The 15,452-nt window shown below is 40.3% G+C and overlaps 1 protein-coding gene across 11 annotated transcripts in view; it reads left to right on the top strand.

Moving 5' to 3' along the window:
* The window catches only part of sky (GTPase-activating protein skywalker), a 99,125-nt gene that overhangs the window by 69,988 nt on the left and 13,685 nt on the right, over window positions 1-15,452 (top strand). For 5 of the 11 annotated variants that reach the window (XM_028305074.1, XM_028305071.1, XM_028305072.1 and 2 more), the window contains exons 6-9: window positions 11,701-11,774; window positions 12,573-12,645; window positions 13,051-13,235; window positions 14,552-14,717. In XM_028305074.1, the coding sequence (XP_028160875.1) occupies window positions 11,701-11,774; window positions 12,573-12,645; window positions 13,051-13,235; window positions 14,552-14,717 (498 nt within the window). Of the gene's footprint in view, window positions 1-11,700; window positions 11,848-12,572; window positions 12,646-13,050; window positions 13,236-14,551; window positions 14,718-15,452 lie in introns of all 11 variants that reach the window. The other 6 variants (XM_028305078.1, XM_028305073.1, XM_028305068.1 and 3 more) reach the window with 3 other exon arrangements.

A 15,452-nucleotide genomic window follows, 5' to 3' on the forward strand; every position in this document is an offset into this window, starting at 1 on the left:
CAGATATGATAGCAGCATCAGGGATTAGTATTCAAGAATCCTCAAAACGTGATACATTATCATCAGTCACTTGATCGCCCGATCTTGATTCTGCTTCGAATTTAGATAGTCAGTTAAACGCATAGTAACATCTATATTTCAAAATCGTTTATCATCGATGCTAATTGATTGCATGTCTTCTACCTTAGCTGGATCTTTAGAGTTTGTTTCTTTAACGACATTTGCATTCTTTTCTCTTAAAACTATATTTTTCTTTATGCGTTCCATTTTTGTATTCCATCCAAGCTGTAAATATCTTTAAGCAATGCGAGTGCTTCTTTGTGATTATTTTCGTCAGCATATCTTTCTGTTGATTACGCATCAATCAAGCAGCATTCATGGCAACCTTCAGATAAGTTTGCTTTGATTACAAAAATACAGCGGCGTTAATATCAAACATTATGATGAACTAGCTTTCCGCCCGCGGCTTCGCCTGCGTGGAATTTTGTCTGTCACAGAAAAACTTTATCGCGCGCGTCCCTGTTTCAAAAACCGGGATAAAAACTATCCTATGTTCTTTCCTGGGACTCAAACTGTCTCTATGCCAAATTTCATCAAAATCGGTTGCGAGGTTTAAGCGGGAAAGCGTAACAGACAGACAGACAGACAGACAGACAGACAGACAGACAGAGTTACTTTCGCATTTATAATATTAGTTGGGATGCTCGCTGGATGCGGATTCACGTAAATCTTTTTCTCAGTTTCAATTTAACGATCGGCTTATTGCTTTCGAATGGATTTGCACTAAATGTTTTTATCGAGTTATTTTTTAACCCCGATGAATGTTACTTGATCGTCAACAGTTGGATTTTATTGGGACCGATGTTTTAGAAAAAATATATTTTACACTCGTTTTTAAAAATGACAAATGTTGTTTTTAATATTTGTTAACTAGAAAATCAAACATTCGCAATTTTTTTTTTTTTTAAAAGATTATTAGTAATTTGTTATTGCACAAATTACTAATAGTCCCGTTAGCCCCTCGTACTAAGCTAAATATGCTTGTATCACGAGTGAGCTCACCACAATAGTCGAGCGGCGGCGGGGACCGAACCCGCGTGCCCCGGATTACGAGTCGGCCAGTCCGACCCCTTCACCGTTCGGCTATCGTGGCCTTAAATCGTGGCTATAGATGTAATATTTTTATTGACGGTCAAGCTGTACCTAGTTCAGGAGTTTAAAGGTGAGAGTGGGAACGAGAGATGGGAACTCGCATAGATTTAAGTCTGAGCCGGTTGCCTTCTAAACAAGACACTTTTCGTCTTCGATCAACAATACCAACTAGATATCGGGTCAGCGCAAAAAATCATTATCATCATCAGAATCATTTCAGCCATAGGACGTCCATTGATGAACATAGGCCTCCCCTAATAATTTCCACAAAGGTAGCGGCCTGCATCCAGCGTTTTCCTGCTACCTTTATCCGCAAAAAATACGTCTCGGGAAGTAACAACTCACTTGAGAGAAGCTTTTCGTATTTTCGTCTTTGTCCGTCGCTATTGTTCGCTCTGAGGTGGTTAAAATACACGTAAAAATACGGACATCGTTACAAAGTAGCCCCTCACGATTACGACACAACATAACGTAACGCCGACGATAAACTTGAACTTACGTCGCGCGTTATCAGCGTTGCGTGCCTGGTCGGTCTTACCAATCTTTATTTGATCTGCATGCGGGTAAATAAAGCAAATTGCCGGTTAAAGTCGGCTACATATTGTTGTTTGTCGGCTAGTGACACACATGTTAGGTTGACGGGCATAACAAGTTAAAATTTTTCATTGTTTTTAGACCTAACAATATGGTGGGAACTATATTCCCACTGTCGTATAAAGGGTTAAAGGTAAAGCGTAGATTTCGGGAAGTTGGAGCTTAAAATTCGATTTTATACTCCATTGGGTATTTCCTCCATTAAAATATATATGGAATTTTGGATCTCTTTAAAACTGCGGAGTTGCCTAGTAGGGCTTAAGGATGCACTGGCTCGCGTCTCTTACTAAAATCGTAAACATCGCGGATTGCGCACAGAATGTAACCTCTATCGACCGACATGGGGCTCTCACGTTATAAAAAACTCCTTGACTCACCGGGAAACCCCTGACATCGATCCTGATACCACAATTCAAATGATTGTTTAATCAAATCTAAACACCAGCAATGGAAAAATACTCAAAGCAAAACGAACAGTACGCTGATTTACTTTTAAGACCAATCTTGCAAAATAGTGCATACCAATTAGACGATATAGGTCGAGCGCGGGCTAAATTGAATTAAATGTAAGGGCCTTTACGATCGCGTGACCCGTCCGGCCGAAACACTCGTGATCGTTACATGCTATGCAGCACGCGAGAGGGGGGCAGTTGGGAAATTTGGAATGCTTTGGAAGCAAGTGCATGGTAGTGGCACAATCCCTTCCATAAGTTAGAGTTAGGAAATAATAATACGTAATAAAAGTACGTAAAAAAAGCTAAACGTCCACCAACATCTTTTTATTGTAATTACATATTTGTTTTTCGCTTTTTTGACGTTTTTGTTTTGTTAGTAAGGAGGATGGGTAGAGTGACGTCATCTTCGTATTACGTCACTGGAGTGTTGGAAACGTAGTCACGTACATCAGATAAAATTTGCGGATACTTTTGTCGGTGTCTGACGGAAGGGCTTCGCTCCAAACATAGAAACATCTGATCCTATCTTATTGAGACTTCTTCTTTTGGTGTCGACAACAAACCTACACAGTGTCAGCCCAAAACTCCGCCACAAGAGTGGCGTTGTCAGCAGCACTCATCAAATCCTCCTAAGTGCAGTTGCTTGGGCACGCAGGGCAAGACATCAGGTGCATCTTATTGAGACTGTTTTAGTGATTTTAAATTAAATAATGTAGGTATGAAAGCTCCTGCAAATTGCAATGGGCACTGAATAAATGACCTAACGGTGATAATAATATGAGTGCCTGAAACTTTCAGGCACTCATATTATTATCACCGTGCAAAGCTTTTTCGTTTTATTTCGCACGCCTGTTTATTTGGCTGAAGAGCAACATACAGGTACAAAATAAATTTTATAAAATCCGATTTGTATGAAAATTAAAATACTTAAAATGAAGATATCAATTTTCTGACTGCACCATACCATTTATATGCCCATGGTAACATGGGCTAGTGTCGGCTCATATTATTATACCCATTTACCTAACACCCTGTATGTGGTATCTCCCTCTTTACCTCGGCCTCGTAAAGACGCCACAAACTCTGGATTTATCACTTGTTTTCGTGCCACACAGTGACACGTCAATATAATGGATTGTGCTGAACCATCACCATGTGAAAGCATATAAATCTTTTGCTGTCGCTTCTTCAGTTCTAGGTCTTATTTACTAAACTATGTAACTATCTTAAGTTGCAAATCGTCACTCGTTATAAGGAATCGTTATTTACAACTCTGTGACTATGTCAAAGGAATATTTCTGTAGAGTGGAGAGAGATTCGTTTGTAACACGTACGCGAAATTGGAAATCGCACGATTGTATGAGAAAAGCAGGCTGCGGTCGCTACTGCAATCTCACACTGATTGGTATGTTAAACTATTAGAATGAGATGCTTTCTGGTCTTATTCACACCTGAGCCAATGGGAGCACACAGACGAGCTACAGTATATCGGCGACAGCTTGCGACTTAAGCCGGCGACAGTCGCCGACGACAGATAGTCAATAGCAGCGTTGCCAGACGTCCCGATTTTGGCGGGACGTCCCGATTTTTAAATAAAATGTATATGTCCCGCGCGGGACAGGCTCGGTCCCGCTTTTCGGAGAGAGACACTCACTTCACCAGACTATTGTTTGAAACGCCATATTATTCTAAAGAATTTTTTTTTTATTTCGATTTTGGTTTATTTTTTCTTTTTTTATTCTAAAGACGAATTTAACGATACAGTAAATCTGATTTAAAATATTATTTTTTTGTTAAAATACATTTTCTATGGCTACTTTTGCTATCTATTGTCACGTAAACGTAATTTTAAGTCAAATAAAAAGATGAATATTTGAAAACCTTTGATTGTATACGTTTTTTTATTATGTCCCGCTTTTGACGGAAGAATCCCGCTATTTTCACTCAAAAAGTACCAAAGTCCCGACTTGGCGAAAAAAAAAAACTAGCAACGCTGGTCAATAGACAGTTTGACACCATACCCCAATAATTCGAAACCACTACTGTTTTAAAAAGACTCTTCATTCTGGTCTTAAAACCTAACTTATTTTAAATTACCTGTAAATTTCGATTTTTGTTCGAATTGTAATTGAAAAAAGTAGTGTAATTGGGTTGACAAAATAGTGACGTCACTTGCTTGTAGTGCCATACAAAATCTGTGGGAGAGTTTCGTTTTGACAGTTTTAAAAAGTACGTCAATTGGCTGTGGTGTCAACATGTCTATTTAGACGACTGTCGCCGACGCATCGCGAATATCGCCAATGGTCGCTGATAGTTGCCGATGCATCGCGACTCTCGAAGACGGACGGGTCACTAACATAGAGTCAGAGTGTCAACATGTCATAACAGCGAAAGGTGTGAGTCGGAGACTGTCGCCGACAGTCGCCTTAAGTCGCTGACCGTCGCCTGCGCTACCATTATCGCAAGCAGTCTAGTCGCCGACATAATGTCGCTCGTCGGTGAGCTCTCTATGTGGCATGGATAATGTTTTTTCTAATTCCCTTTGACGTATGAGATAGGTGCATGTCCGATCTTCTCTACTGTCTCACAAAATATTTTGCAAGCTTCTCAAACGTCACGTGTTTATAACCACAAATATTTTAATTGAACGAAACAAGAAATCTTACATCCGAAACTTACAAACTACCGTTTTACAGAATAGTAATAGATAGGTAACTAGTAATTTCTTTTACAATTACGAATGATTAAGATAATTACTAAAAGCAATCAGCCGATATAAATGAATTAAAATCTCATCTGAAGTTATTATACCTGCCAGTAATTACTCGGCGATAGAGCCCTACAAACAACAAAACAATACATTAATATGCGTTTACGTAATACTTGTTTACATCGCGTTATTATTACTTATGCTTTGAAATTTTCCTATTTTAATCATTATTTAAAAGAAAACAAGAAGATTTTATAATCGAAATTGTGCTTAATCATAGTTTAGTCAATATAATAGTGGAAGATTCCTTCTTGTCACTTTGTATTTCTATACAACAAATACAATTATCTAACAAAAATTGTTCCAAGTAATTATTATTTTCAGGCGCGGCTGATACCTATTTTATGAAATGTTAAACGACAATGTTCAATCAATATTAAAACTTGTAATATCAATTACCTACATTCCTAGAAAGGTTAAAATTCCAAGTAGACACAATATATGATTGATTTATTTGTAATCTACGGCACATTAGGCTACACTCTTGTTGGAAAATAGACCCTATTACGACCACATAAAATGCTGCTCAGGTCAGCTTGATGTGCTGTCCGTACTATTCTAGGGCATTGGTTACCGAACCACCGGGGCCGTCCGTTGAGTAATTACTGGGGGTTGAACTGGCCAGTTCAAGACAATGACATACGGGGTGTCAATGTTTGACCACGATACGTGAAGGAGGTTACTTAAGCCCGGTTTCCACCAAGGCAGAGCAGAGCGAAGAAGTGTTTTGAATAACCAATCAGATTACATTATTTCCACTTCTCTTCTCCGCGCCGCGCCGCCACTGCTATCGAATTCTATAAAAAAATAATTATAGATTAGCTTTTAAATTTTTCTACATATTGAAATTAGAGCAATCAAAACCTCCTTTTTAGCACAGATTCCTGTGATTGGATAAATTAAATCATTAAGATCTATCACAGGCGTGAATCTTCCCCAGAACTTGATCTCAGAGTGTAGTTTCATTGTGCGGATCTTAGTGTTCTCATCATCATCATATAAACATGGTTATCTAAAATAGACACGGACGGTACTCAACGCGACATTTTATATGAATTACATAACGTACTTACGGCTTGGCGTCTGGCCTGCTATGCTGTAGCCATGGTCACAAGCAGACTGACTTAAAATCTTATACAACGTGTCCCAAAATTCAAGGATAAGCCGGCGCCGCAAGATGGACATAGTCATGACTACTTTAGGAAAAATAAGAAAAAAAATCTATCTCAATTATTTTTTAAGTTACACTATAAATTATGAAATTCGTCTAAAATTGACACCCCTTATGATATTTTACATTACCACGACCACAATTTTTTAAATATTTCTGTTTTTTTGTTTGTATTGGCAACTTAAGTAAGTGCTGCTGTCCACTCCAATTCTTAAAACCCCCAGAATCCTTGCAGTTTTTACACAAAAGTTAATCAAAATATGATATTTCCTTAAAATTTTGAACGATTTTTACTTTCACTCCACTTTGACTCGTCGTTTTGTAAAAAAACAGTATGAACACTACTGCGGCAAGTTTATTATAAAGTTGACGCAACTATCCAAGATTCCAAAATGGTATAATACTCTAAGAAAAATAGTCGCAAAAAATAAATGCGTACCATTTTTACAAGCACTTCGCTTGTTAGTAGTATGGGATAAATCTTGCAACTAAATTTAAAACCAGTTCTCCTCAACCAATTGAGCTGAAATTTGGTACACTTATGTAAGTACGATGACAATGCAATATTATGGTATCATTGAGCTGGATGGAGTCTGGAGGTGGCCATAGGAACTTCTAAAAGAAACGGCGGAATTGCATGTAGTTTAGGTTCGTTAGATTTGTCTTTTCAAGCACTTTGGTTCTAGATGATGTCCAGGATCCTGATGATGAAGTCAAGAGGTGGCCAGGAACTGGCCATCGGAACTCCTAAACGAAATAGTGGAAGCTTATCGAGTTTGGGTTCGTTGGATTTGTCTTCTCGGGCACTTGGGCCATGAGATTGAGAAACAACTAAAAAGTTTAAAATAAAGTTATAATCGCGCATGGAATTTATTCCTCTTTTTTTCTGTTTGCGCTACAAACTTTCGAAATTATTTGAACCTTGCATACAGTTATTTTTATCGTTAAATTCTTTCGTAAAATTTCGTATTAATGCTTGTTTTTAAAAACGTTTTTTTTTATTAAACTTTATTTTATACTTTTTAGTTGTTTCTCAATCTCATGGTCCAAGTGCTCAGGAAGTCAAATCCAACGAACCCAAACTCGATAATCTTCCGCCATTTCGATTAGGAGTTCATTTGGCCAGCTCCTGGCCACCTCTTGACTTCATCATCAGGACCCTGGACATCATCTAGCACTAAAGTGCTCGAAAAGATATCCAACGAACCCAAACTAGATGCGATTCCGCCGTTTCGTTTAGAAGTTCCTATGGCCACCTCCAGACTCCATCCAGCTCAATGATACCATAATATTGCAATGTCATCGTACTTACATAAGTATACAAAATTTCAGCTCAATTGGTTGAGGAGAACTGGTTTTAAATTTAATTGCAAGATTTATCCCATACTAACTAACAAGCGAAGTGCTTGTAAAAATGGTACGCATATCTTTTTTGCGACTAGTTTTCTTAGAGTATTATACCATTTTGGAATCTTGGATAGTTGCGTCAACTTTATAAAAAACTTGCCGCAGTAGTGTTCATACTGTTTTTTTACAAAAGGACGAGTCAAAGTGGAGTCAAAGTAAAATTCGTTTAAAATTTTAAGGAAATATCATATTTTGATTAACTTTTGTGTAAAAACTGCAAGGATTCTGAGGGTTTTAAGAATTGAAGTGGACAGCAGCACTACTTAAGTTGCCGATACAAACAAAAAAACAGAAGTATTTGAAAAATTGTGGTCGTGATAATGTAAAATATCATAAGGGGTGTCAATTTTCGACAAATTTCATAATTTATTGTGTAACTTCAAAAATAATTGAGATAGATTTTTTTTCTTATTTTTCCTAAAGTAGTCATGACTATGTCCACCCTGCGGTGTTGGCTTATCCTTGAATTTTGGGACACGTTGTATATTACCATATATAACTTATGCTAGAGTTGAAATCGAGTTTTGAACCACATTTTCAATCGCTGGAGTTTGACTCTAGTTTTGAGTTACATTTAACTAAACGAACTTACTATTTGAATCGATCTTCAATGACATAAAGTTCAGGTCATAGGTAACTGAACCATCGGGGCCGTTCGATAGTGATTACTGGGTGAATGGCACCACGGCTGACCGTGGTAGACAATAACATGTGGGTGGGTGGCTTACGGGGCTATTTAAAACTAATTTATTATCAGTGAGTGTAGTCGATGTGCATTTAAAGCCGAAAACAGAAGTAATGAATAAGAAAGTAAACAGGGTGTAAGAGACAGGTATTAAAGAACATCTTCAACAATGTTTTAATATCGATATCTTTTATTTAATTTATTTATTTGTTTTATTTTTATTTTATTTTATTCATATGGCATACCAACAACATATATATTATACTCTTTTGGCCCTTAACTCCCACCCTGTATAGGTTAGGGGTTAGGATGACAATATTAAAGAAAACACTAGGGGGTGTTTTTTTTAAATAGAAAGTTAATATTCCCTTAGTCAAAACTCTCATTTTTGACAAAACCATTGACATTGGATGGCATCATACTTTATTAAATTTAAGCCCGCCATTTTTTGACATTGTTCCAACGCAACCTGAAAATATGGAGGCAATAAATTATGCCACACGCTCCCGGGCATAGCAAACTGTGCATTTATAATGAAAAACATGAAAATTGAGTGCCTTGTGCGAACATTTCGGGGGTTTGGGGATTGAATTTATTAATGGCGCCCAAAATAGCACTCATGAGTGGTGAAATATAACGAGAATCAAATAGGTACTTCGTTCGTTTCAGCCAAATGACGTCCACTGCTGGACAAAGGCCTCCCCCAAGGTTTTCCACAATGAACGGTCCTGCGCTGCCCGCATCCAGGCTCTTCCCGCGACCTTTACCAGATCGTCGGTCCACCTAGTAGGAGGCCTGCCCACGCTACGTTTTCCAGCCCGTGGTCGCCACTCGAGAACTTTCCTGCCCCAACGGCCATCGTCTCTACGAGCTATGTGCCCCGCCCACTGCCACTTGATTTTAGCAATTCTGCGAGCTATGTCGGTTACTTTGGTTCTCCTACGGATCTCCTCATTTCTGATTCGATCACGCAGGGAAACTCCGAGCATAGCCCGCTCCATCGCCCTTTGGGTGACCTTGAGCCTTCTTATGAGGCCCATAGTAAGCGACCACGTTTCGGATCCATATGTCAACACTGGCAACACACACTGCTCGAAGACTTTCGTCTTGAGACACTGCGGTATTTCGGACATGAGTATATGGCGAAGCTTCCCGAACGCTGCCCATCCGAGTTGGATTCGACGATTGACCTCTTTCTCGAAGTTGGACCTACCTAACTGGACTGTTTGTCCCAGGTATACATAATTGTCGACAACTTCGAGTGTAGAGTCTCCAACCTTCAGAGGAGTGGGTGCAACACGGACATTAGACATGATTTTTGTCTTGTCCATGTTCATTCTGAGGCCCACTTGTTGAGAGGCTCTACTGAGGCCATCGAGCATTGTGCCTAGATCCTCCAAGGTCTCAGCCATGACTACGATATCGTCCGCGAATCGAAGGTGGGTGATGTACTCGCCGTTGATATTTATGCCAAATCCGTTCCAGTCCAGAAGCTTGAAGACATCTTCCAGGGCGGTGGTAAACAGTTTTGGAGATATGACGTCTCCCTGTCTTACCCCTCGCTGCAACTGGATAGGTTTCGAATCCCGATCCTGGAGGCGGACCGACAAGCTGTTTTCAAGAGTCATTACGAATCGTCTCGCTCGCAGGCTCGACGACTTCCAGCCTCCCGAACAAGCCGGTTTCCGAAAAGGCTTTAGTACCATAGACCACATACATACGCTAAGGCAGATTATACAGAAGACCGAGGAGTATAATCAACCACTTTGCCTGGCGTTTGTGGATTATGAGAAAGCCTTCGATTCGGTCGAGACCTGGGCAGTGCTACAGTCTCTCCAAAGGTGCCAAATTGACTATCGATATATCGAAGTGTTGAGGGATTTGTACAAAAACGCCACAGGTACTTACTAAATTATAAAACCCATCCATAGTTAGAAGTTAAAAGTCGCTCAACTTTTGTTTTTAGCTTTCGAAGAACCGTCACACTGTAATCATCCAGTTTTGACCATTGGTTCACTAGATTTTTGTTGCTAATGATCTCTAAAATAACCCTTTCAAGGAACAGTCTTATTTTGCCTGTCACCCTGTATATGTATGCAAATGCATACTCCGATTAGATTTTTACAAACATACGTATTTGGAGCATTTTACCTTAGAAAATTTAATTAGGGATGATGTTAGTTAGGAATAAGTTTTCACCGTGAAACATTGCGTTACTTGACTCCTTAATTACATTTGAGTGAACGATTTATTTACATGTAAACCTTTCACGTTCTCTACAACATAAACTTCTAGCTCGGTTCTTTAAAGTAATCGATGAGTAAACCCCTCGCCACACGCGAGGGCGAGTAGAGCTATGCGACTAAGCATAGGCGCACACTAGGCGACACGCGACAGCAACAGCTAGGCGACTTAGATGCGACGACTGGCTGCGGCTGACAATTTAACATATTTTGTTCAAAGTTCGCATAGTTGGCGTCAGAGTCGCTGACTCGCAACGACAAGCTGATATATGATCAACCTCCTCTGTGGTCTAGTGGTAAGACCACCTGCTTCAGACGCAGAGGTCCCGGGTTCGATTCCCAGTGGGGGCAGATTTTTCTGTTCGGTTTGGTTGGTGGTACGGCGTTTTCTAAGTCCGCCTGGCTAGATACCACCATCTTACCTAAGTTTGTCGCCATAACATCAATGTTAAAAACATTGTTGTGTTCCGGCAGTAGAGGTAAGATAGCCAGTTCCTCCATGGTTGAGGATTCTGGGTGAAGCTCGCTTCCACCTTCGGCCTAATCATCACTTACCATCAGGTGAGATACAGGCCAAGAGCCTCCTCGTTGTGGTTGAAAAAAAATGAAATTGACAAGAATAGGCGTCTAGTCGCTGTCGCGTGTCGCCTAGTGTGCGCCTACACTAATACTACGATCACGTGATGTAATAGCTTTTTTATAGCGACTAATTGGTACAATCAATCGCTACAGCTGTGACAAGCAAATAGTACGGCAGTGGTGGTAAAGTTGATTTAAGTTCCATTAAAGTTTTCTTCGAATCACTATAATTTACTGATAAGAGCCTTGTCGCGTTGGGCTGGGGTTATCCAAAATCCAATGCGTAAACTTAAGTGTTACATAAGATTTATAAAATATTTACTAGATTAGGAGTATGTTTCCTACAGCAGGATTATAGGTACATATTGATTTTAAGATTATAATGCCTGACGGCTAAGTAAACGCAAAATAATTTATTTTATTATCTTGGACAGGTTACATCACTGATTGTTAATATTATGGTAAAAAGACCCATGCTAAACTACGTAGCGTGTTACTTGACAAATTAAGTTGATAGATTAGTTAAACTTGATATTTGTTTTATTAAAATACAAAACTCCCAATCAACCAAGTATAGCACTAGTAGCCATAATGTGGTAAATAGGTGGTTACGGTTTCCGTACACTGTCATAAATTGGTTGCAGAAGTCGGCGGCACAGCACCTGTCGCGGCTGTCGGGAGCGATCGGTCCCGAGCGCATCTACGCCGACTGGCAGTGGTGGATCCTGGCTGCGCTGCCCTTCCCGCACCTCGTACGAGTCCTAGACTGCTTCTTCCACGAGGGCATCAAGGTAAGACTACTAGAGAACGGTTAAGATGGATAAAATCGCTCAGCAACTCCTATTGTGTCTACGCCGACTGGCAGTGGTGGATCCTGGCTGCGCTGCCCTTCCCGCACCTCGTACGCGTCCTAGACTGCTTCTTCCACGAGGGCATCAAGGTAGGACCACCAGAGCAGTAGCTAGAGTTGGCGCATTAGTGGACGTAGCTGTTTATTAGCTCCCAGCGCATCTACGCCGACTAGCAGTGGTGGATCCTGGCTGCGCTGCCCTTCCCGCACCTCGTACGCGTCCTAGACTGCTTCTTCGACGAGGGCATCAAGGTAAGACCACCAGAGCAGTAGCTAGAGTAGGCGCAATGATGTGTGTAGCTGCTTAATGGCTCTCAGCGCATTTAAGCCGACTGGCAGTGGTGGATCCTGGCTGCGCTGCCCTTCCCGCACCTCGTACGCGTCCTAGACTGCTTCTTCCACGAGGGCATCAAGGTAGGACCACCAGAGCAGTAGCTAGAGTTGGCGCATTAGTGGACGTAGCTGTTTATTAGCTCCCAGCGCATCTACGCCAACTAGCAGTGGTGGATCCTGGCTGCGCTGCCCTTCCCGCACCTTGTACGGGTCCTAGACTGCTTCTAACGACGAGGGCATCAAGGTAGGACCCCCAGAGCAGTAGCTAGAGTGGGCGCAATGATGCGTGTAGATGTTTACTGGCTCCCAGCGCATCTACGCCGACTGGCAGTGGTGGATCCTGGCTGCGCTGCCCTTCCCGCACCTCGTACGCGTCCTAGACTGCTTCTTCCACGAGGGCATCAAGGCCAGACCACCAGAACCGTAGCTACAGAGACCTTTATGTCTGATAGAGCCGCTCACGCGAGATATGACATTTAGGTGCCAATGCTGTCATCTACACCGACTGGCATTAAGGATCCTCTCTGCACTGCCCTTCTCGCATCTTCTTCGCATATGAAGTCTCTCATGTTGAATGTCGCATTACGCATGAAGACTTATGACATGTAAGAAACGCCCAAAAACGTAACCTTTGACAGCTTGCCGTGAAGCTGATATTTATCATTTCATGTACAGGCGACGCAATACACGAGGTGACACATATAAAGTACAATAAAAATATAGAGCCTCATGTGTTGTCGATTGTACAGCTCTTGTTTAATAGTTCACAATTATACATCAAGATGATACCCACTCATTTCTTCCCCTACAGGTGTTCTACAGGGTGGCATTAGCGATACTGATCCTCTTCAACAAGCACTCGACGAATCAGAACTCGGAGTGGTACGCGGAGGCGACCAAGAACGGCGTCGACCACGCCATCGACAAGTTCTGCAGGAACATGCCAGCGTCTCCCACCAAGCTGTTGAGGACGGCTTTCAGCATCAGAGCTCTAAGGTAGGAGTCTTCATCAGCATTATTTCATCTTCAGACCAAGAAAATCAGACAACAGCCTCCCGATTGTCCAGCACCAAAAAAAATCCTTAAACTGAGTAATAAAAACTACGATTTTGAAAATTATGTGTGAAAAGTGTCGAATGTTCGTTCTTTGTTAAATTCTTAATTTGGTCAGATGAATTTGAGACAGAACATACAAGTGATGTTGAATGTGGATAAATCCCTGCAGGAGAAACAGTGTTTTGGTTTGATCACCTAAACCTAATAAAAAGTTGTTTTGTAGTTGACTGGTGAGTCAACTGTTTTTATTTTATTTTTATGCATAACAAGGCAGGTATTTGACCACAATCGCACCTGATGTTAAGTGGGATGCAGTCTAGGATGGTACATATCTGCCCTGTAAGTGCCTATTCACTCTCGCCTTGAAGAGGCCCGGATTATCGGATTATAAAATATGTATACTGATACTTTTTATAAGCTGTCGAAAGAAGTCTTCGAGAAATTTTCTGATAATTTTCCGATGAATTTATTAATTTTAGCATAAGCAATAATCGTAATTATTAATTATAGTAATAACCCTTAATAATAAATTAATTAAACGACGAACCTCATATTTTGATTGGAATACTTGTGACATAAACAGGCACATTGCGTGACTGTATTTAATTTATTATGTAAAATAACACCCGCATTGCTGACGTAAACGTAAAAATCCAATGTTACGTAAATTCAATGTCGCATATTTGATATTTTTTTCAGGTGTAATTAATCTTCATTATCTACCAGTACACTGCCATTTTTTTCAATTGTCTATAAAATAAGATTTTTACTAGTTTTAAGCCTTTGAAAGGCAGTGGGAATATAGTTCCCACCATATTTTGAGCCTTATTCGCTTGTCTTAAGGTCAAAAACAATGAAAATTTTGATTATGTTATGACTATGAGTTAAAACCAATGAATATATGGATAAAACCTGATGACGTCGTAAGACTTGCCATTTGCCGTAAAAAACTCTATGAGAAGTTGAGTTTTGACAGATAAACTGACATAGAAAGTACGTCGATTGACTAGAGTCCACTACCCAATTAAAACAAGTATATTACTCTAAGGTCCCCTTTACCACCAAAGCGGAGAGATGTGTTTGAATGACCAAATAGATTTCTGTACAGAAGCTGAGCGGAGAAATGATTTAGAAACTAAATCTGAATTGCTATTCAGACACATTTTCTCTCCTGTCCTCTTTGACGGAAACGGGACCTAAAGAGGCTGACCTTCAAACCCAGTTTCCAATACCTCCTAACCAATTCTCATTTCCAGTTCACAGTACATATCCAGGGTGTTCATTAAGACCGAGATGACCCTCAAGTCGAAGCAAGTGATCACCGGCTCCCGGCTCGTCCGATCCAGGTCGTCTGATAACCTTCCCACCAGCCAGTCGCAGGTCAACATCCAGATGATGTCGCACACACTCACGATACGAGAGGTTGGTTACGCACACTACTGTATCATAAAGTTAAGCCGGGTGCAGGATGCGGAGCGTGTGGCACTATTTTATTTAACCAGCACTTTGTTGGCTAAAATTGTGACGTAGATTTTTTAAATATGCCTTTTTAAAGACTTGATTATACGTAAAATGTAAAAGTTGTGACTCGACAGATAATATTATGACTTACTTGACTTATGCCCGTTTTCACCATCAATCCCTAATTTTTAAGAGACCCCTTTGAAAACAAAATTCCTGTTATGTGTTACCATTGGGGTCACTTAAAATTAGGGATTGATGGTAAAAACGGGCATAAAGGTCCTATGTCCCCTAGATGGGACAGAGGGCGTCCACAACAGTCCTCCATTGCGTTCGGTCAAAAATATTATTGACTATTTAATTTTGGGAATCGCCAAATCGATATTGATTTATTTAACGCTCGCTAAGATTTTGATAATATTCACTGTCGGGCAAATATTAATATACAGCTTTATTGTAATAAACTTGACAAGTAAATAAATAGTAAGTTATCAGTGCTGCGATACGTGAGAACCTTTTTTCTTTGCCACATGCTTCGTAGCGTCTGTACACGCCTTTATAATAATGCAAAAACACTTACAGGGAAACTTTTTATCAATTTCGACTGAAGTTTTTTTCGCTAAGAACGAATAAAATAGGGAAATATACAATTTAGGATGGTTTAAATTCCACGGGTGTAATTTTTCTAACAGACAC

This window comes from Ostrinia furnacalis, unplaced genomic scaffold (genome assembly GCF_004193835.3).
Source record: "Ostrinia furnacalis isolate ACB-3 unplaced genomic scaffold, ASM419383v2 OfSCF1635, whole genome shotgun sequence".
Lineage (NCBI taxonomy): Eukaryota > Metazoa > Arthropoda > Insecta > Lepidoptera > Crambidae > Ostrinia > Ostrinia furnacalis.